This window comes from Podarcis tiliguerta, assembly GCF_965153285.1.
Source record: "Podarcis tiliguerta genome assembly, chromosome: 14".
NCBI lineage: Eukaryota > Metazoa > Chordata > Lepidosauria > Squamata > Lacertidae > Podarcis > Podarcis tiliguerta.
Window position 1 is genome coordinate 40,703,593 of NC_139547.1, and position 23,965 is coordinate 40,727,557.

General features: G+C 46.2%; 1 protein-coding gene across 2 annotated transcripts in view; it reads right to left on the reverse strand.

The window, feature by feature from the left end:
- DCUN1D3 (defective in cullin neddylation 1 domain containing 3) overlaps window positions 1-23,965 on the reverse strand; it is a 37,542-nt gene that overhangs the window by 4,612 nt on the left and 8,965 nt on the right. For both annotated transcript variants that reach the window (XM_083413758.1, XM_083413757.1), the window contains exons 3-4: window positions 10,163-10,244; window positions 1,010-1,542 (exon numbers count right to left, since the gene is read on the reverse strand). In XM_083413758.1, the coding sequence (XP_083269884.1) occupies window positions 1,010-1,440 (431 nt within the window). In that variant the 5' untranslated portion in view covers window positions 1,441-1,542; window positions 10,163-10,244. The remainder of the gene's footprint in view (window positions 1-1,009; window positions 1,543-10,162; window positions 10,245-23,965) is intronic.

Sequence of the window (23,965 nt, forward strand, 5' to 3'; positions counted from 1 at the left end):
ACACACACACACAATTAAAAACACATACATAAGGCTGTTCCCAAAGGTCCACTCAGTCAAGCATCCTGCTTCCCAAAGCGGGCAGCCGGATGACTCTAGGAAGCCCACACGCAGAGATAGAAGGCAAACAACCTTCTCCTGCTGTTAACTAATCTTGGACTTATGCTCATGCACTAAAAGGTGCTTGAAGCACCAAAGATCTGTAGCTCAGTTCACAGACTTACCTGGGTTACCATGACAGTCCTCGTGGGGTAGGTCAATGGGTGAGCTGCACCCCCCTCCACAATACTTCAGCCCTGTATACCTGAAGTGAGCATCTCTGCCCCCATTGTGCAGCCTGGGCACCAAGGTCCAGCTCCAAGGGCCTTCTGGTGGTTCCCTCATTGCAAGAAGTTATAGGGAACCTGGCAGAGGGCCTTCTTGTATTGGCACCCTCCCACCAGATGTCAGAGATAAACAGACAACTTTCCATAGGCATCTGAAGGCAGCCCTGTACAGGGAAGCTTTTAATGTCTGATGCTTTGTTGTGTTGTTTTATATTCTGTTGGAAGCTGCCATAACAACAACAACAACAACAACAACAACAACAAGCTAACAGGTGAGAGTGGGACTCCACTTGGAGGGACCAGTTGCAAGTCTTCAAAAAGGTGAGAAAAACCAACTCATTTGCACATACTTTTTTTCCAAAAAGAGAAGAATCTGAGAATCATGATTTTTACAACAGCGGGTTTAAATTTTCAGAAACATTTTTTTGTAATCCAACTATTTATAAAACCTGAAACCATCCCCTGAAGAGGCATCCTCTAATGTATGAAAAAGGGGGTGCCTCTTTTAAAAACGACGCAGTGTGCATCACCTGAAAGACATGGGGAGTATGGTTTCTGTTAGAATCGTTTTCTCTTATATACAGCTTATGTAGATTCACAATCAATCAGCAAGTTGGCAATCCACCAATATTTATGTAAGTCAGGAAACAGTCTTTGAGCAGGTCACAGCTGCAGAAACTCACCTTGTGAATTTGCACATGGTAGCTGCCTGGAACTTCCATGCCAGGACGAGGACTTTGAATTCAGTTGGGTCGACACAGAGGTCGTTGCAAAAATGCTCCATGCCTTCCTCCAATATGGCATCTTCTCGCTCGTCCTTGTATCTCCTAAATAATTCCTCAGTCCTGTGGAGGGACGATTCCTCCGTGCCAGAAACTGGCTCCTTCTTCGCATCCCCGGAAGAAGAAGGAGGATGACTAGACTCTACAGACGCTTCCATCTTCTTTGTCCCATTAACCAGGATGTCCCCGGAGGATTTCCCACCGACGGTGCAGTGTTCCTCCTTGTGAATCGTGCTCCGCTTGCCGTGAGCCTTGCCGCTCGATTCTCGGTCGCCATTTTTGCTGCCAAGAGTGGAAGAAGGATTCTTGCACTTGGTGACGCACTGGCCCATGGTGTCCCACGCCCAGCGGTTAGAGCGGCCCCCTTGCTATCGCACGCCCACGCCGCCGCTGCTTGGTGGGTCTCAGCATGCCATCATTGACGGTGGAGCAACCTAGGGGGAAGAGGGTGGGGAAATTGTTTAGAACAGGGGTGCCAACATGAATAAGATATTGGGGTGTTTGTGTAAGCCCCGCCCTGCATAATTGATCACATGACGCAGTACACACACACCATTTGAATGGCAATGCCCATCAACTTGGGGGGAGGCAGCCTCCTCAGATATTTTATTGGGGGGCCAAAGATCCCACAGTCTCTAGGAGTTGGCTCCTATGGTTTAGAAATGACAATAAAACAATGAACAGGGTGGGGATACAATGACTACTGCAATCGACACAAGATCTAAACCACTGAGCCTTTTAGGTTTGCCATTCGGAAGGTCGGCGGTTCGAATCCGACCGACGAAGGTGAGCTCCCGTTGCTCTGTCTCAGCTCCTGCCAACCTAGCAGTTCGAAAGCATGCCAGTGCAAGTAGATAAATAGATACTGCAGTGGCAGGAAGGTAAACAGCATTTCAATGTGCTCTGGTTTCCATCACAGTGTCCTGTTGCACCAGAAGCGGTTTAGTCATGCTGGCCACATGACCCGGAGAGCTTTCTGTGGATAAATGCTGGCTCCCTCGGACTGAAAGTGAGATAAGCGCCGCAACCCCACAGTCGCCTTTGACTGGGCTTAACTGTCCAGGGGTCCTTTACCTTTGCATGTATGCATCACAATTGGTGCCACCTTCCAAGCAAGAGAATGGAGGAAATTACCTAAGATACCGCTGCCATCTGTAGTTCATAGAAATACTTAAATTGAAAGCAACTAACTTTAAAAAAGGTGTGTTGCCCAATTAATGAAAGATGCACTTATAGTCAGTTGACTATATAGTCAGTTGCCCAAAATACCTGGAGAAGGGTTTTGGGGAGCACTGGAGAGGACAGAACTGGGCTAAACAGTCCCATCCAATATATGACCTCATCCTTTGTTCCCACTTTGGATACTCTGGCTAAACTCTTATGTCATCCACAGTCTCAAGATTGCAGTCTCTGAAGGATTCTTGTGCACCCTCCCAGTTGTGCAATGCAGCCTTGCAGAAGTGCAAAATGTGTTTGGCCGGGCTTGCCCCGACAGCACAGGAAGTGGCTGTTTCTGGGGCAGTACTTTGCATGTGAGCCCTGCTGAAGCTCTCAAGGCAAGGCTTCTGGTGCAGCCTGCAAATGGAAGACAACCTAGTGTAGCCTAGTGGCTAGGTCAATGAGCTATGGATGGGGAAGTAGTTAGCTCAGATCTTTCCTCTGCCATGAACTCATCTGGTAATTTTTAGTCTAAGTCCATTTTCCCCAACCTATTTTTATAAGGCCATTATAGGGTTGCAATCAGATCGTATATGCAAAGAAGTCTAGAAATCAGAGTTGTCATAAGTAGCCAATTTCAGCCGTTGACTGAATCAATGAAAAGAAAGATATTCTCCAGGTGTTTTGGGCAACTGGCTGATGACACTTCATTTGGAGGGCGCCAGGCTGGCAAATCCTGGCCAACTTTGGTTCAAGATCTCAGGGAAATAATATCATTGCACAAGGCCCTTACTAATCAGCTTAGGTCCAGGATATCACAAGGACTGCCTGATCCCTTATATTGCCACCTGATCACCAAAATATTTGAAGGGAGTCTCCATTGGTGATCAGCCATGGTTCAGAGGTGCATCTTGTGATTTACCAGAAGCCATGCATTCAGTGCATGTGATCCCAAGCCAGTAGAACTCCCTCCTAGCTGAGATCAGGTAGGCACGTCCTCCTTGCTGAACCTGCATGGTTTATGGCTACGTACAGTGCTAAGAAATGCTAATGATTAAGAGGTGTAGAAATGGCTTAAAGAATTAAATGAACAACTTCCTGCCAACTGCTGCTTTTAATGATAGATGCCAGGGATTGAACATGGGACCCCTGACCTATGGTCTTTTCCCCAAGGTGAAGCCGAACGTTCCCCCTGCAGCCCTGAGAGGGCTCATCTAGGACCCTGGTGTGCCCCCATTAAGACTGGCATTGTTGCTTTATCAAAGCCCTTTTAAACAGCATGCTTCTGCAATGCTGTGACCAAGGTTGTTGGTTCACAAATTCTATGTGATTCTGCTTGCCTCTCGAGGAGGCAGGACAGGTAGCATGAGAGACATCATCACATTATTGTGCAATAAAAATTGCTTACACAAACACCCCTTGTGCTAGCTCAATATGCTTCAAATCTGCCAGGAAAAAACCCACACACGTGGATTCAGCACAGTCTCCACATTTATTGTGGGCGTACCTAAATGACCCCCCACCGCCCCAGGTCTCTCCATTTGGAAGCACCCTTTAAACTGTGTGACGCCACATTTCCTCACCTCTGCACCTAGAAAGCAGCTGTGGCTTCTCCCAGTGGCCGACTGGCAAGAGGTAATCAAAGGAAATTCCTAAAATTCTTACTGTAACACAGGGTTACAAAGAGGTCGATTCATGCGCTGAATTTGCCGAGACAGATGACTCTGACCCAGAATCTTTTTCAGGAAGCTATTTAAAAACCATAAATGCATTTTAATAGCTAAGCATCCAAGGAGCTTTACGATACCCACAGTTTGCATCGAGCTACTGCCAAGTTTGGATTCCTGGCTCCATTTGCTGCACTTTCTCTTCTACCAGTCTCCAAAGTTTGGATTTTACAGTGGAAATCTAAAGGCCTGCATCCTCCCCACCAAAAAACCCCGTGCTGGAGCAATGTGCCTGGGGAAGGGGGGGGGGGAGAGTATAAGAAGTGATATAAAAAGGCAATATAAAAAGGCTATGATGGCGACAGAACGACTTGCCTTCTGTGGGATAAATCAGAGGGATTGCATGTTGCCCACCCTGATCCAGTCCCATAAAAACTGCTAAGTTATCATTAAAAAGGACATGGAGTATTGAGGCTGGCTGAGATGGCAGATGGTTCTAATCATGGCTAGACTAAACTGTGTTCAGTGCAGAGCTGTTTTTAAGGGCTCTTGGAAGCACAGCAGCCCGCCTCATAGGGACGTTGTGCCAGTGGGCCAGATAATGCACATCGCTGCTCTCTTCCAACTGGAGTGAGTGCTCAAACCTGGTTTTATCTTGGAGGCTGCCAGCTCCTCTACACCATCTTTACAAAACTTTCAGCTCTGCCAGGGACACTCCATGAATACGCCAAATTTATGTAACAAGAGAATGCAAAAGGTATCTGCCTTTCCAGAGGCAGATATGCTAACAATGCAAGTTTTTGTCATAAAAGGGGCAGCAAATACTTTCAGGTTTAAGGCAGACCTCTGATGAGTACGGTTTTTAAAGGCAACCACGTATAAATCATCCCTACTTTATGGGGAGAGATGGGTAGATTTTGAGGAAAGTAATTTGGAAGCGATGTTTCACTGAACAACATTCAGCCCAATGCTGGTTAACATTGTTATAATCTGACTTTGAGACCTCCCAAATCTGTACGGATATATTTTTCATTCGAAAAAGAATTTTTGAGGTAGGTTTCTCAGGGAAATGTACTTGCCAGCCAATTCCAAGCATTTCCCCGCTTGGTTCAGTTCATTAAAGGGAAATCAATACTTTCAACAGTACTTTCAAGATCGAACTTTTGCTGCTCTTAGAAAAGCTTTCACGGTCCTTCATTTCCAAACAATGCCTTCAGCCTATTTGGAGGGGAAAGTATAAAAGGATTCCCTATGCACAGCGGATGTGTGTTTGTGGTACCCGGTCGGTAATCACACAGTCCAAAGTTGGTGCTAATGATATCACACCCTTCAAAAAGGTATTTCAGGAGAAGTTGAAGATGTTTCCACTTTCATCTTGCTTTAAAACATTTAACATTGTTAGTCACCGTAATAAACATCATTTTACTGATTAACTGCATTCTTCTGAGATCTGGAGAAAACTTGTCTGAAGTTTGATGCTGCTTGATGCTTTCAAGATTCCCCTTTCTAGATATAAATAAATACACACAGACACACACTCAACACTTTGTATTAGAACAGAGCTTTCCAAACTGTGTGTCGTGACACGGTAGTGTGTTGGCTGCAATGTGTAGGTGTGTCATGTGAACGCTCCCCACACTCTTCCCGGAGCTGGAAAGGGGTTAGTTTAGCCTCTGGTTTGCTAGTAAAACTGAATTACTATGATGCATGTCCAAAACACGTGTCACAAACATGTAAAGTTTGGAAAGGTCTGTATTAGAACTTTCAGGTATTCAGAGCAATCTAGTTTTCATCCTTATAACATTTTTTCCAGCCCATGGTCTGTATCCTTAGAGGCCACCTTCCTGAGGCTGCGTGCCAATGGTGTGCAGAGCCAAGACGCATGGGGTGTGGGAAGGACAAAGTGCAACTTGCCTCAGGGCAAGATTTGAACCAGGGATCTTTTGATCCATAGCTCAGCCTTAGTTAGCTGTTCTATGAAAGTAACATATAATGACTGGTGACGGGACCAGCACTGTTATTCAGCAGTAGTGTATCTCAGTCTCTGGATGGTAGTGGCTGTTTTTTTTTTTTTTATCTCAAGTCTCTTCTAAATTTATGCTGCCTCCTTTCCAACCCAGCCCTGACCACCAGTTGAGAAGAGGCCCTGAAACTCACCCACCTGGCCCAAGGTTCAGTCCCAGAGGATGAAACATCCTGGCATATAGTTGCCTGCTGTTGCAGCACATGTGCAAAAATCAGCAGACAGTGGCTGTAATCTGAGAAGGCCTAGGATGAAGATACCAGAGCCACTGCCTCCCTTACGCACCTCTGTGATGCATGATCAGATCAGCATCCGAGGCCCTGCTCCATGTCCCTCCATCTTCTGAAATTCAACAGGTGGTATGAGAGATGGGGCCTTCTTGGCTGTGGCATCCTTCTTGCAGAATGCCATTCCTAGGAAGGTCCACCTGGCCCCATCATGGCGTAAGCCTTCCACACCACACGCTGAAGACCTGCCTCCATAAGAGGGCTTTGAAAGATCAGGAAACTGGGACTGCTGATGAATCGATAATGGTTGCTATGGGTTGTTGTTTTGTGGTTTGAAAATGTCAGTAGTGCATCTGCTTCAAACTTCTTCTGCTCACTGCCTGGAATCTCTTTTCTGATAGAAAGGCAGAATCAAGACAACACACACAAATCCCACAGCGGCAGCAGAAAGGGAGTAGAACAAGACACCTCTGTTCTGGCTTTTTAAAAAGCCATACACAGAGGGAAGCACCATTAGAACAAAGCAGTGGCTCTTCCCACAATAGGATGGGATGAGGAGGCCAGTGGGAGGTGGGATGGTTATGAAGAGCCTATTTTAGATGCATGACACGTTATCCTTAGCTGGCAGAATTGTGTGTGTATATGCACAGACACACACCAAAACAAGAAGGAGAGAGAAACGATGCCAGAAGGCCCCAGCAATGCAAGAATTAGGTGTGTCCCATTACTATGCAGAGCATGAATGCAAACAAGAGCCAGTCAAGAGAGTTGGAAAGATGAAATCCGAGTGGAGGTGACCCACTCCCAGCTGGCGGTGAATTGGCAAAGGAAGATGAGCAGTATGCATCAGTATGCTTCAAGAGGGACAATTACTTCTTATTATTATCATCTCTTAAGTTGCTGTCCCAAGCCAGCCATTCCTTGTCTCCATCGAGCCCTGAATCCAACAGCATCAAATGCAACAAACTCACACCAGAGGCAAGCTGGGAAATATTTCTTGGCTGAAGGAGGATAGACTTTCAAAGTCTGCTCCAGAATTGGCTTCCTAGAAGGTAATCTGCAGGACAGCACACAAATGACTTCATGTGAATGAAGCCAAAACTTGTGTCTTACTTGCAAATGCAAATTCAGACAACTTCTCTCATGGCAGGACATATGGGGCAGGAGGGAAAAGGGCAATTGCCTAGCCCATTGGTCTTCCACTGGTGGGTCAGAGCTCACTAGTGGGTCACAGCCTAATCCAAGGTGGGTTGCAACAGGAGTACTACCAACATGCAAATATATGATGAAAGGTTAGGACATGGGTTCCTATATGCATGTTTGGATTAAAAGTGGGTACTGGGTCTGAAAAGGTTGAAGACCACTGACCCTACAAACCTGACCAAATGCAAGAAGGAAGCAGACACTGATTACAATTAAATGTTACTCACACAGAAAAAAAACATTTCTACACTTATGCTCACAGAAGCTTTGCTGTCCCTTATGGACAGAACTAAAAAGAACCTAGGGCTATATCAAATTCTGTTAGAGTAGACCCAGTGAAATTAATGGACCTTCATTAGTCATGCCCATTTATTTCAACCTGCCTATTCTAAGTAGGACAAGCATATTGCACTTTTAATTTTTATAGGCAGAGCAGAGAACCACAATTTGTTGGAATAGATTTTCAGTAGAACAAGAGGCTAAGGGAGACTTGCCCAAGGCCATAAAATGAGTTCAGAGAGAGAGCGTATTTGCTTCTGACACCCACATGAAGTTTGCTGTTTGAACAGCAAAGGCTCCTGCAAAACAGGTTACAGGATATTCTTCACCTTCCAGCTCTCTATAGGGCCAGCCCAAGGGTGCCTGCCAGCCAGATTACCAAAGTTCAACTGGAAACAGGAATTGCCCATTGAATTTCATTAAGACTGTCTACACTTTGGGCAAGGCATAAACCCTTGGTTCTCAGCTTTAAGTCTAACGTACTGTTTTACTCGGTTAGAACAGAACTCATTTACGCAGAGGAAAACTACCAAACAACACATTCAAAAAACCATCTTTGACATAGAATCATAGCGTTGGAAGGGACCCAAGGGTCATCTAGTCCAACCCCCTGCAAGGCAGGAATCTTAGCTAAAGCATCCATGACAGATGGCCATCCAACCTCTGCTTTAAAAGCTCCAATGAAGGAGAGAGTCCACAACCTCCCAAGGGAGTCAAGGCTCAGATTAATTTTATGGGATCACATTTTTACCCAGATCTCTTGAGAAAGCTAAGTGTGGGGGCTTTCTCTCTATATTTGTAGGGTGATGTTGATTAGCAGAAGGGGTGTGTGACCAGAGGGGATGGCACCCATCACACTCATTCAAAAGCTGCGTACAGACCTATAAAATGTTGGTGAAGGGAAAATGCACAAAGTCACACATGTTTGGGGGATGGGGAAGAGAGATGAGGGCTTGAGGAGGGTGAAACTTATTTTAATCCTTTAGCATTGTGTGTCATTAAACCCACAAACTAACCAGAAGCTCTGTGCAGATTTGCATAAAGCTCATTTCAAAGTAAGTGTTTATTGCCTGTGGCCACAGGCAACTGCACAACAACAGTAAGATTAATTACATAGGCTCCCCCCCTTCCTCTCCCATAACACTGGAACTCGAGGACATCCAATAAAGCTGAATTCAGGAAAGGCAAGAGGAAGTACTTCTTCACAGGGCGCAAAGCTAAACTATGGAATAAGCTCTCACAAGAGACAAAGATGGCCAGCTTGTATGGCTTTAAGCTTGCCTTTAGCTGCAATTCTGAAGTGACCCTGCAGTGAACCCAAATACCAGGAGAATGCAAGGGGCACGATTCCATCACTGTCCAGGTTTCAAAAGGTGCTTCCATTTTCTGAAACACACTTGGCTTTCAGCTTAAGTCTAATAGTCTGATTATAGCTCCACCTCCTTAAGAGGTCAATCAATCCTCTTAAAATCACCACCACCACTACCACCACCACCATCATCAGTTTTAATCAAGACTCCAGCTCCCCTGGTTGAAGGAATCAGACAATAGTAAGCTTACATTTGGCTCTGCACAAGTTGGAGCCACATCTCTCTCCCCCCCCCCCCGGTCTGTGCACTCCTAGTTGCACTCCTAGTTGCAGGAAGCTAGACAGAGAACCAAGGAGAGTTTGGCTGCTGTGCTGTCCCCCCCTTTGCATCCAAACACTTTCTTAAAATTCACAACTGAAAATACGATTGTAAGAGACAAAAGATTATGTCTATGAAGAGCAGTAGGGACCACAGCTTAGTGGTAGAATACATGCTTTTGCAAAAAGGCTTGATCCTGGTTACCCCAGTTAAAGGATCACAGCAGCAGGTGCTGGGAAAGAGCATTGGCCAGGACCCTGGAGAGCTACTGCCAGGCAGAACAGATAATTCTGAGCTAGATTGTCCGATAGTTTTGTGGATCATTCCTGTTCCCTTTCTTATAAATCAGGAGAATGATACTCATTTTCCATGCAGCAGGCATTTGGCCTGTGTTGTTTATGGAGGTAAATAAGCCAGCCGGGATAGAATTATACAACCACAGATCATAGAATCGGAAAGTTGAAAGGCAGCTTCCAATACACCACATTTACTCAAGTCTAATGAGCACCTCTCTTTTTTGCCAAATTATGCTGCAAAAAATTGGGTGCACATTAGATGGTGCATTAGACTCGAGTAAATAAGCATCTTGCCGTCAGCTCCTGCTAGCCAGCAGTGAGGTGCGAGCTCCACCCCACCTGTCCATTGAGGGGTATGTGGCTGTGCACCCCTCAAGAGAGAGGTTTAAAGGACCCTGCACCTCACTGCCGGCTCACACCACCCTCCAGACACAAACAGCCCTCCAAAGACATCAGCTATAATATTGGCTCGCCAAAAGAGGGGCTGTCTTTTGCTAATGGCAGAGTGGTCCAGACTGTCTGAGAAGCACACTTGTCTGGTCTACGAGAGAGCAACCATAATGGAAGACTTACATGCTATCCTCAGACGAACAGGAAGGCATTGCAGCAATGAGTCCGACTCTCCACCCACGCATCAGGGTCTCTCCATGGAACACTGTGAAAAACAGGGACATGGTTTAGAAATCTTGAAAGAAGGAAATTTCAATGGCTGCGGCACATACGAAGCTCAAGTCACCACCACAAAGCAAAATTCAAAGGTGGCAGCTTCATCTATGTGGCCATTGCTCATTGCTGATGGGTTAATTCATACCAGGGCATACATGAAGGCTAGCTGCTTCCAAGTACACAGACACCAAGTTGCATAAAGCATTTTGGCCAAGATGTCATGCACAGAGGATTAGCAATTAGAATACCAATTAACATTTAATGCATTTAGGGAAGGGGGGAGGGCATCTGTAGCTCGGCAGATGTTCTGGACTGCCACTGTCATCATTGCTGACCACTGGCTATGCTGCCTGGGACTGATGGAGCTGCAGTCCAGCAATATCTATAGAGCTGTGGTTTCCCTCCCCTTATTCAGTGTATATAAACAAGGATTTACATAAGCAATGGGGAACCAGTCTCCATTCAGAAGGTGTGTCTCCAACAGTCTCAAATCCATGAACAAGAATGAAGGTTAACTCAGGGCAGAAGTACACTGCAATGTATTTAATCAGTTTTATGTCTTGTTTAAGGGATTGGACAGGGTCCTGAGAAGTCTGTTATTGATGCAGACACTTTCACTTCTACCTGTGAACATTTCAAGTTCACAGAGGCGGGAGAAGGTCTCAGCTGTATGCGTAGGAATCTCTAAAGGGTTTTTAGGTTGGCTGCAGGGTACCTTAGCCAATACTTTCCTCTGGGTGCCCCAATACCAGAGGTAAGGTAAGTTACAGTAAGAGAAGGGAGCCTTTTTTCAATGTGGCACCCAATCAGTGGCATTCACTCTCCAGTTTTCTTTTAAGCCATGGTATTATTTTAAAAAAGACTGACATTATGAGCCATCAAGCCTTAGAATTGCAACTTTCCCTGAAAGTTCCCACAGTTTGGGGCACTAGTATGTGTGTTCCTCACGGACACATCGTGGAGCACTATTTAGGAAACCTGGATCTAAGGGCATCTATTATATTGTTTCTTCATATTGTAAACTGCCACAGAATCTAGTGATGAAGAATGGTATAACAATATATAAGATGCAATTCCTTTATTCAGGGTTTTTTCCCAGTCGGAATTCAGTTCTGGCACCTGTGTGTGCCATTGCCATTATAAGAGAACAAGGGAGGCATTCATGGTGAGCTCCAGCACCTCTCTTTCTCAAAAAATAGCACTGCCTATAATACTTTTTGGGGGGAGGGGAGGACGCGGGTGGCGGGTCCAAACCACTGAGCCTAGGGCTTGCCGATCAGAAGGTCGGCAGTTCGAATCCCCGCAACGGGGTGAGCTCCCGTTGCTCGGTCCGAGCTTCTGCCAACCTAGCAGTTCGAAAGCACGCCAAAAATGCAAGTAGATAAATAGGTACCACTCCAGCGGGAAGGTAAACGGCGTTTCCGTGCGCTGCTCTGGTTTTGCCCGAAGCGGCTCAGTCATGCTGCCCACATGACCCGGAAAAACTGTCTGCAGACAAACGTCGGCTCCCTCGGCCAGTAAAGCGAGATGTGCACTGCAACCCCAGAGTCGTCTGCGACTGGACTTAACTGCCGGGGTCCTTTACCTTTTTTTATAATACTTTTTTAGTGCATTCAAGTCACCTCCGTTTGGCAATCCAGCAATCACACTTGCATGGTGAATGTCTGCTTTTCATCAGCAAGCTTAGCGTGAGCTCTTCCTTACAGTACTGACTGCCCAACATGGTGAGAGATAGCTCTGCTTTACAAGGCCAACATGGCAAAAAAACATTTGGCAACTCACTTTTCACTCCCATCAAGTTATGCAGGAAAGCCTCCATGTCTGCTTGGCCAGAGACTGCAGCCCATTGCCACTTCAGTTCTGGAAAGCAGAAGGCTCCACAGACAAACCCAGCTTCCTCACAGATTTGAGCAGACCTCTTTTGTATGCCAAGGAAGGACAAAGTGATGTTCTCTTCCCCACCTAGGCTGGCCTGCAAACACGCTGCAGCAAACCCAGGTGCCAAGCAAGTGGAACATCTGTTGCAACAGACAACAGTGAACTCTCTCTTACTATTTTGGGTTCAGTTGTGTTGCAAATTGTTCTGTAATCAGGTTGCATGGTAGCCCTGACAACATTTGTCCATTAATAGCTGCCGACTGGAGGGGTGGCGGGGAAAGAAGTCGACATTTCCAAAAATATTTTTAGAGGGCGATATTTTTGGAGAGAGAGGTGCTTTTTCTGGGCTGGGTGCTTAAAGGAAAAAAAGACACACTTTTAAACAGACCAAGACAAAAAAAACCCTGCACCACACACTTTATTAAAGGTGACTAGCTAGTTACAAGCCTAACATCAGCAATGAGCAGCATTACACAGGAAGTTGTTTGGTACAGAGTCAGGCCATTGTTCCACTGAGCTCAGAGCCTGTCTACATTGACTGGCAGCTCTCCAGGGTTTCAGACAAGGGTTCCCAGGCCTATTTAAAGATGCTGCAGGCTGAACCAGGGGTATTTGCATGCATAATATTCACTGAGCTTCAGCCTGTCCCTGAGAGCTTCCTTATCACCAGGACCAGCCAACCTTGTTGCCAAACTCTGCTTTTAATCTCTTGCCTCTCTCTTGTCACACCTCTCATTTCCTTCAAATCCTTACTCAATGCCCACATTTCCTGACACACCTTTGGCACAACTACAGAGTCCTCTGGACACTGCAGGAGCCAAGTGAAAGCATACATAAATGAAAGCCATACATGCTCTTCCCCAATCTGCTGCCATTTCTCTAAGAGCTCTAGCTCAACGGTAGAGCATTTGCCTTGCACATATAAGCTCCCAGGTTCAATCCCCAACATCTCCAGGTAGTGGTTCCTGCCTGAAACCCTGGAGAGCCACGGCCAGTCAGTGTAGACAATAGTGAATTGGACTCACCAACGGTCTGATTTGGTATAAGGCAGCTTCCTATGTCTCCATTCCTTCGCTGTCTGTGCCAAATTTTAGATTGTGAAATACTTGGGGAAGGGATTGTGTTTTATATTCTAAAGCAGCCTTCGTCCAACTTGGTGACCTCCAGATATTGTGGACTTCCAACTTCCACACTGGATGGAGCTCACGGGAGTTGTTTCCCTTCTATATTCATTTCTCTTCTGCTGTAGGGTCTGGGCTACATTGGAGAGGAGAAAAGTAAAGTAGAATCCCATGCTAGAAAGTGAAGGATGAAGTGACAATCATAGAACTGTAGAGTTGGAAGGGACCCTAAGGGCTCATCTAGTCCAGGCATGTCCAAAGTCTGTCTTGGGGGCCTAATCCGGCCCGCCGGTCGGTTTAATCTGGCCCACGTGGCAGTATTTCCTGGAGTAAAATCCTAAAAAAAAACCCTCAACCACTTTGGTCGGCCCCCATGGCCCTTCATTTCATCAAATCTGGCCCTCTTTGAAAAAGGTTTGGACACCACTGATTCTAGTCCAACCCCCTGCAATGCAGGAATCTCAGCTAAAGCATCCATGGCAGATGGCCATCCACCCTCTGCTTAGAAACCTCCAACGAAGGAGAGTCCATCACCTCTCATGGGATTCTGTTCCACTGCTGAACAGCTCCCACTGTCAGAAAGTTTTTCCAAATGTTTAGTCAGAATCTCCTTTCTTACAACTTGAAGCCATCGGTTCGAGTCCTACCGTCCAGAGCAGGAGAAAACAAGCATGCTCCCTCCTCCATGTGACAGCCCTTGAGATATTTGAAGATGTCTATCATATCTCCTCTCAGTCTCCTCTTTTCTAGGCTAAACATACCCAGCTCCTTCAAGTGCTCCTCATAAGGCTTAGTTTCCAGACCCTGGATCAACTTGGTTGCCCTCCTCTGCACACATTCCAGCTTGTCAACATCCTCCTTAAATTGTGTTGCCCAGAATTGGACACAGTATTCCAAGTGTGGTCTGACCAGGGCAGAATAGAGTGGTACTATTACTTCCCTCTGAATGACCTCTGAGAACTCGCATTCAGACTTCCAAATCAAAACAGAGCTCAGAGAGAAGTTTGAACTTCTATATCATTTTATTTTTATGCTGCCTTTCCATAGTTAAAAGCCCCTAAACTTCCCATGATAGCTGTCTACACTTCCTTGGGGAAGCCTAACTCACTTCTGACAGCTGCAGCTATGGATAAATCCTGTAAAACCATTGGCTACAACAGGTTGCCATTTTCTAACATTACTGTATTTTTCTTGTTGGAAGTGGGAGAAAAAGTTGTTTAAATCTTAACCAAATAGTGAACCTTTCAGCATTGTGTGGACTTTTTAATGAATTGACTTTCTAAAGAGAGATTCGTACATCTAGGTGACATCACCATGTTATATGAATAACATTTTAGGTTCATAATCATCTACTTATATATGTACATAGATAAAAGTTATGTATCCTAATCAATAAAAATCAATAACAATGATAAATAAATAAATTGGAAGGCTGTGTGGAATAGAGGGGAGAAAGTGGAGCAATTCTGCTGAACCTCTTCCATCTAAAACAGGGATGGGGACTCTCAGGCCTGGGAGCCAGATACGTCACTCAAAGCAACCTCCTGCAACCTCTGCAAACCATGCAACCTCCCAAGCCACATCCCTCAGCAGCCCTGCTTTGCACGCTCCTCACATGTGTTTGCCTGGCTAGAATGTGTCCCTGAACTCTGATGAACTCCTTGCTTGTGAGGATGGAGGATAAAAAGGACCCTGTGTGAAGAAACTTAAAAGGTAAAGGTAGAGGGACCCCTGACCATTAGGTCCAGTTGTGACCAACTCTGGGGTTGCGGTGCTCATCTCACTTTACTGGCCGAGGGAGCCAGCGTACAGCTTCCGGGTCATGTGGCCAGCATGACTAAGCCGCTTCTGGCGAACCAGAGCAGTGCACGGAAACGCCGTTTACCTTCCTGCCAGAGTGGTACCTATTTATCTACTTGCACTTTTACGTGCTTTCGAACTGCTAGGTTAGCAGGAGCAGGGACCCAGCAACGGGAGCTCACCCTGTCACGGGGATTCGAACCACCAACCTTCTGATCAGCAAGTCCTAGGTTCTGTGGTTTAACCCACAGCGCCACCCGCGTCCCGTGAAGAAACGTAGCCTGCTGTATAAAGGTGATATTCACATTTACTGCTCTTTCTGCTCCTGTAAGGTTGCCCAGAAAGGAGAGCAGCCCCTGGGCTGAATCAGCTCCTCACCTTTACACCAGCTCAGTCGGCAGAGCACGAGACTCTCAATCTGAAGGCAAAAAGTTTTCTGCATTGCAGGGGTTGGACTAGAGAACCCTTGTGGTCCCTTCCAACTCTATGATTCTGTGCACCAAGGTGACATATCAAAATGCAGTGATTTGAGGCTTCCATGAGCTGGAGGAGAAATTCCACAAGGAAGCTCAGTTCCTTTAAGAGAGAAAAGAGGTCCGTCCAACCGCCTTAGAAAATGAGGAAGTGTAACTAGACGAAAGCCTCACCCACTTTACCCAAATTGTAACTGCGATTTTGGAGGGAAACCACCAGTTCCCCTTTTGTTCCTAATCAAGTGGTGTTTTTAAATTATTATTTTAAGAGCTGCTCTGCAAATCTAGATGCAACCACTGTAGGAATCTTTCATAAACCTTCTGCAGTGTGAGATGAATCTTCATGTTCAAAACACAGCAGCCAGCCACTACTGGGAAGCAAAGTAGCAGCAGCAGCTAGGCTCCCAAAACCAATTCGGTCCTACTCCAGTCCTGCTTTTGCTACCAGCCAGCAATGTGTCATGTGCGTCCCATGCTGGCACATCCCCAAATTGCAACATCATTCATATGATTGCAAGAGCTTGATGGGAGTTCATTCTTCTAACATCTTTTCAAGGACTCCACCGGAATCAAACATCTTAAGGAACTGCCATGAAAAGAGGATCACCCAACAGCTCAACTGAAAGTCAGGTTCCTCTCCAGGCAAATGTCATCCCTAGCTAGCAGGACCAGTGGTCACGGATGATGGGAATTGTAGTCCAAAAACAGCTGGAGGCCCCAATTTGGGAAACCTTGCTCTAGTCTAATATTATCTTAGTTTATCTGTCAGTCCTATGAACACCAGGCATCAGAAACAAAGCACCAAAACAAGGTAAGCCAGCCTTGTAAATAAGGTAATAACGCCAGAACCTGAGACTGGTTGTGGGAGTGAAGAGGAGAAGATGAACTATGTGAGACCCACACACACACCCCAAACACATGTTTTTGTATCAGCAATTCAAACATTTCTTTCAAATGTAGATCTGGAGCGTGGAACAGTAATTATTCTATTTCTCTCATGCACCAGCTACAGGATATATCTTTCTTTATATCACAATATTTCAAGCTCTCAATAATTCCCTTTCATGTGCAGCACTATGAAGGTCCCTCTCAGATTGAGTGTGTCTGCACTGATTTCTCCCATCTATGAAGTACTGGGTTTCCCCTGGGCTTCCATTGTGTCAAGGCTGGCCCACAACCTGCAATGTGGAAATCTAAATCCCAGGATCAGAATAAACGATGCACATCCCATAGGTTTTGCTTAAGTGGATTGACAGAGCGGTGAGCCAATTTTAGCGTTCAGGTTCTCACCGAAGACTTCAGCAAAGCAGGATAGGAGGGGGAGGAGAGACATCAGCTGGACCAGGAGATAGAAACACCAGAAGAAACAAGGGGAAGAGCTTCTAATTTCTAGAAATCTAATCTCTAGATCTCAGTAAGACATATTCTCAATCTGCACCATTAAGAATGCACAAGATTCTTAGTAGGGCCATCACCTTCACCTCACTGGACAAGCCTTTCCAGAAAAAAATAGTGTCATTTCAGATCCACCATATACATAAACCAGTTTTAAATGCTTTTAAGAGTTATGTCTTTCCCTCAGAGGTTTTGAAGTCCGTATCGTGATATCAGCTTCATAATTTTTGACCTGGCAATATATCGTGAAACATGATTTGTGTTATGCAAAAATCACAACATGGGAGGAATTGTGAAGCCAGCCAATGCCTCTACATTGCTCCATTCTTATTTGAAACACTGTGATATATCGGTACAGTGGTACCTCGGTTCTCGAATGTCTTGGAAGTCAAACGTTTCAGTTCTCAAACGCTGAAATCCCAGAAGTAAATGCTTCTGTTTTCAAATGCACCTTGGAAGTTGAACGGCTTCTGCTGAGTCACCCCTCCCCATTTTCTCTACTGAATTTGCAGACCGCCCTTTGCGCCTTGGTTTTCAAATGCTTTGGAAGTCGAATGGTCTTCCAGAGGAGATTATGTTCGAAAACCGAGGTACCACTGGATATCGCAATGTCTAGCTGGTGATATATCACAATGTTGAAAACCAGATAACACCCAGCCCTACTGTTTGCTTCTAGATAGTTCCATCCTTATTTCAAGCATCGTGATATATCAATATATTGTGATGTTTAGTAGGTGATACATTGCAATGTTGAAAACCAGATATTGCCCAGCCCTAACTGATAGAGCTCTTTTCGATCCAGAAACCTTTGGGGTAAAGCAGAATGTGTGACGGGTGCAGCCTTTGGCCTAATTTCAGGTGGGTGGAAGGAGTCCGAGGGAGGAAAGGAGTTTGGAGGGTGGGAAATGGGAAATGGGAGAGGGAACCTGAAACAGATGGAGTAATAGAAGGAGGCAGAGTGAAAGCTGCATGCAAATTATCAGTTCACTTCTGTGGAAAGAGTGATGTGTCCCTTCCAATGCTGTCCACAGGGCAGCAGCACAGGCAGAGAGGAAGGAATGGGTGCAGTGGCATAGCGTGGGTTGCCAGCACCCGGGGCAAGGCAAGTAATTTGCGCCCCCTAACCCGGGGCAAGGCAAGTAATTTGCGCCCCCCCCCCCGCTGCACTGTCCCTCCCCCAGATAGTCCCTCGCTCTCTCTTTGCACCGCACCGCACGCCTGGCACCCTCCCCTCCATGGGTGGCGACCCGGCGGCTCGGATCGGATTCGCACAGCCAGCACTGCAGTGAGAGAGAGAGTGAGTGAGCCAGGTAGGGGCAGAGAGCTGCGAGTGCGAGCGCCCCCCCGATGTTGCGGCCGGTGCGGCCGGCCCCCCCTGCACCCCCCACGCTACGCCACTGAATGGGTGGCCCCACTCACTTTAGATTCCGGCCTCACTGCCAACACGTAGACAAAATACCACCACCCCAAGAATGCAACCCTCAACAAAATAAAGGTTTCCCATCCCTGGTGTAAAGCAACAGAGGAGACGGCTGCAAAACCACCTCTGTTTCTAAGCGCCTGCCAATAGAGCTTAAGGAACTCGGATGATGAGAGGGGTTTTCTAGCTTGGATGCAGGCGAGACATAGAGGTTTTCCTCAACAGCACCTGCCAAAACATGCATTCAATTCTACTGTACCTTAATGCAATGAGAATCCAAATGCTTTTGTTACTGCTAAATAATTCCCACATGCCACTTGCAATCTGCAGAGCCCTTTGTGGTCTGTCTGCTTCATTCATCCACCCTGTGTGTTATTATTTCACAAGTGAAGAACCAACTCTGACCAAAATTTGGCTGGGCCGTGGCAGAGGTGGGACTTCCAATGCCGCTCTCCTAGGTGGAGAATCTTGTTTTAGTCCAAGGACCGCATGTCCTCCTGGGCAACCTTCCGGGGGCTGTGTACCAGTGGTGGCAGGTTTGCCACTGACCTAACCCCCTGACTGCACATTACGGCAACTAAATGCTAAGTCAGGGGCTTTTAATTCATTAAAAAGCAGAGCTGACATGTGCTTGAGTGAGGGATGAGCCTTGCAATCCAATATGGAGGGTATATGTTAGGGGGTGGGGAACCTTCTCCAGCTTAATGGCAACATTCTACTCTGAGCAACCTTTTCTGGGGGCCATATGCCAGTGACGGGCAAGGCCAGAGACAAAGCTGGGCAGAGCAAGGAATGTAAATTTTGCCTTTATACACACATCCCTATCTGCCCTCCATGAAGGCAAGCAACAGACATTATCAATATTCAATGACATATTTCCAGCAAGGCAAAAACACAGTGAATATGACATGTCTTGAAGAAGGGGTGTGCTGGGGATCGTCCCAAGGGCCAGACAGAGAAACTTGGAAGGGTGAATTTACCCTAAGGCTGTAGTTCCCCAGCTATGAAGTGTTTCCCAGCTGGGTCTCCAGCAGTTTTTGGAATACAACTCCCATCATCCCTAGGTAGCAAGACCAGTGGTCAAGGATGGTGGGAATTGTAGCCCCAAAACAGCTGGAAACCCAAGTTTGGGAAACACTGATCTAATGATCTAAGAGCCAAATGCTGTCTAGTGGTTTTACCCTCCTCCCCCCAAAAAACCCCTACCATACCTTTGCACTATATACACTCTCAATGGCAAAATCTATCTTGAAAACTGAAGAGCTGCCAGCAGTTCCACAACTGTGATAAAAGTCGCCATGGATGTACTTCAAAGAACCAGCAACCCCCCCCCCATCCGCTGGCATCTTTAACACTTGGATGTTAAGTGACCCACTACTGACAATAGCCCTGGTCCAAAATCAGCTGGGGGGGGTAGTAAGGAGACAAATTTAAATAGGTTGTGACTGTGCTAAACACACCATGGTGTCCCTGGAGAAGCATGTTGTGTTTGCAGCAACAAGGAGGGCGCAGACGCCGCCGCCTCTACAAAGCCAAACATTCTTTTTCGTCTTCAGGCCAAGCGGCTTCTATAAAGGAAACAGCAGTTCCTGGCCGGAGAGTTAGAAGAGCAACACATTCCAGCCTGTTCAGGAAAGGTTGCTAACAAAGCTAATTTGCATGCCACTGTTTACATATAAATATGCAAGTCTGATGAAACCGTCGCTGTTAAAGCTCACTTTTATTTTGAGGACACTGGGTAGGTGAGGACAATTTCTGTACAGAGGAAGGAAAGGAGAACAACTCAGGAGGAAGGAACTGGGCACTGGCAGTAGTCATCAACCGGTCTAAATCATTTGACAAACCTGCATGAGCAGCTGTTCCAAGTGTTCAGTTGGGCCTCAAAGTCCCAGTAAGGACCATGTTGCACTCTTAAATGCTTCGTGCAAGCCAGAAATAGCTCTTTAAAAGAGATTCCACAACTAGCAAGGGAGGCAGCTGTAGTTGCAATTGATATTGATCTTCTTTGTCACCACTGCACACCAACACTAGCTTCCATAGAAAGATGTAGATAGTATCTCTAGAGCAGGTGTGGTACACTTTCGGACATCCAGATGGAGCTGATCTACAACTCCCATTTGTCCTAGCAAGCATGGCCAAGGGGCCAGAAATGGCAGCAGCTGTGGTTCAGCAACACCTGGAGGGCCAAAAGTTTCCCCACACCTGCTCCAGACCAAGGCTTTGGAAGCCAACATTGCCATCATTTTCTTAGATCTAAACCCAGCTTTCTTAACCAAAGCCCTTAAAGTGGCCCGGGACAAAACACCAGGGGTCTGCGCTCCTGCATCCACTACCCATTTTCAGGGCCATAAGGCAAAGTAGGCAGACTCCAAGCTTGTAGGATCTGGGTTTGCAGTGTGTGTGTGTTTGTTTTTTACTAGAACACCAACGTTCACCAAGCAGAGACAAGGGCAAAACAGTGGCTATGGGGTGGAGCCAGATGTAGAGTGGAGCTTGGTTAGAGCCTTTTCCTTCCTGCATCCCACAAGTCACAGACTGCCAGACCTTGTATGTGCAACTGCAAATCTGTATCCCAGACCTGCTTTCTCCCCCAAATCAACAGATCAAGGACAGCCTTTCTGAACGTGAATGCTTTAAGCTTAGGCTACTGCTGCTACAGGGGGGTCCTCCCAGGGACTGTTATTGATAGGAAACAACATAACGCAAGGTTGAGATTCTGCTTCTCACATGCTCCTTACAGTGCCCCAAGTGTAGTGGTAGCCCACATGGTGCCCTCTAGATGTTGTTGGACTACAGTTCTCAGCATCCTTAGTCATGCCAGATGGGGCTGATGGGAAATGCAGTCCAACAAGACTTGATGTATCCAGGATTAAGTTTGCTTTGATAGCTTAAGCAGGCTTTCAACCTATGGATAGCACAGAATAGCAGTAGCGGTTGGGACGGCACATGGGAAGAAGGGACTGACAGCTGAGTGCCACTTCCCTTCAATATGTGCCGATTTAATGCATCCTTCAGATCTAATACATTCAACCTCAGCAGCTTTGCTGAGCAAAACGGTAAGAAACATGGTAGATTGATTTGATGTTGCTGTTTGCAGCTGAGAAAGGGCAACAGTTTGCAAAATGAAACATTTAAAAGCTCTTCTTCTACTTATTAAAAACACATGTTCGCAGGGAGATTGCTACCAGATGCTGACTTTTAACAAATGATGGGCATATTGATTGCCACTGGGCCCTGCTGCTGTGTAATCAAAATATTGATTAACTATACAATAAAGCAAAAGTTTAAATGGAGAGAAAAGCCGCGTTTTGGCAAAAACTGTAGTGCTCCCTAGGAAATGTGCGTGTTGACAAGTGTTATTTCTTATTTCTTCAGAACCACCTTTAATAAATATTGCAAAACATCAACAGCTGAATATGCTGGGATGCCAAATCTCCATCTTGATATCCAAAGCGGCCTCTTAGCAGAGCAGGCTCCAGAAGGCTTCGAGTTCAGGGAGGGTTGCAGCTCCCTGAAGCAGCAAGGAAGAACAAGAAAATCAACAGGCCCCCAAAGTTCACCCCTGAGCACACCATGACATGCGCTACCAAGAATCCACTGAGCAAAGACGCTGTCGGGATTGGATGCATTAGATCAGCACATCGGAAGGGGAGTCTTCACAGGCACGCTCAACACACCAAATCCACAGAGACACTTGCCCATGGTTACAGCAGGGAAAAGGTTCAAAACACTTTTGTTTACTGACTTGGAGAGGTCTGCTGTATCAAGGATGAGCAATTCCTGCTCTTGGCCACCGTTTACTATCAACACCAGTGCAGAATGGAATGTTTTCTGCAGAAAGTTTATTGCAATGGAAAAAATATATAAAAAACCTTCCAAAACAATTTTCTACGGACAGTTACACCATTTCTAAAAACGAACTGTTTCATAAAATTAATTAATAACATAACGAATGGACACAACAGCGCTGCATTGCAGCAGAAACACTCATAAGCAGCAGGGGAGAGATTCAAGAGCAAAGCTGTGCTGTTTTCAGCGTGGCACAGAGGTTAAAGAGGACCTGGGAGACCAGAGTTCAAATCCCCACTCTGCAAGGAAACTCACTGGGTGATCATGGAGAGTAATCACCATCTCTCAGCCTAAACCGCCTCACAGGGTTGTCGTGAAGAGAAAACGGGGAGGGGGAGAACCATGAATGCCACCTTGAGCTCCTTGCAGGAAAAGCGAGATATAAACGGAATAAAATTAAAACAATCCAAAGGGAGGGGGGAATGAGAATATATTAGCAGCTCTCCTAGTTGTTTGGGGAGGGGTATAGGGTTTTTTTTTTGGAGTGCGGAGCAAAGGAAGGAGCATAGCTCAGTGTTTACAGCATGTGCTTTACATTCAGAAGGTCCCAGGTTCGTCCCTTTTGTCTCCAGGAAGAGATTGCTGTTTGAAATCCTTGAGAGCCGCTGCCAGCTGGTTTAGTAGCAGACACTGCTGAGCTAGATGAACTAAGGGCAGATCCATTACCAGACACTTATAGGACATCCAAGGCACATTTAAAGCATGTGATTTCCCCCAAAGGATCCTGGGAACTCTGCTTTGTTAAGGGTACTGTGAACTGTAGCTCTGTGAGCCGGAAACGACACTTCCCAGGATTCTTGGGGGTAAGTCAAGTGTTTTAAATGTGTGTTTGGTGTGCTTTAAATGTATGGTGGGTGCATTGGCCATACTTATCTGATTCCGTATAAGGCGGCTTCTTCAAGTTCCTCATCTGGATAACTGGAGGTGCAGACGTGAGACCTGGTTATCTCCAAGGCCTCCCCTCCCGGGTGTTGTAAGTAAGGAAACTCCCAGGCCCTCCTCAAGAGTGATTGTACCAATACCTCTGCACCCAGCATAAGGAAGGACATAGTGAAAGTACAAGCTGTTCAACACTGGAACAGACCGTCTTGGGAGACCGTGGACTCTCCTTCACTAAGAGGTTTCCAAGCAGATGCTGGCTGGCCGACTATAAGAGGGACACGGCATCAGCAGATTTCTTGAGCAGCAGGGGGTGGGCAAGGTGACCTGTGAGGTCCCTTTATGACTCTGAAGATGTAGAAAAATCTGGCTAAGATTGCCTGCGCTTGGCACTTCTGAGGAACCAGCTGCCGATTATATTAGATACTGAAATCTGGAAAAGTTTTATCATATCTGGCTCCAACTTATGTACTTTTGCTTTAAAAATTGAGGCTGATACTGCCCATCTTTGAGGGGGGAAAATAACGCGAATTATTAAAAGTGTTGGAGTGAACAACCTTTCTTCTGCCAAGGACCGCATTCCTTCAGGAGCCAGTACCAAAAGTTTGTTCATTCCCTCTTTTGGATACCCTCTTCTCACCCTCCAGGAGGCAGCTTGCAAACGGACAAATCTCTCTTGCCAGAGGCTTTTGGAATGAGACCAAGTACTAGGCTGGCCAGTGGGGGTAAAAATGAGGCCAGGGCCACTGCACCTTTAACCATTGACTGGATATAGCTCAGTCAGTAGCGCATGAGACTCTTAATCTCAAGGTTTGATGCCCACACCGGGCAACAGATTCCTACACTGCAGGGGGTTGGACTAGATGACCCTCATGGTCCCTTCCAACGCTACGGT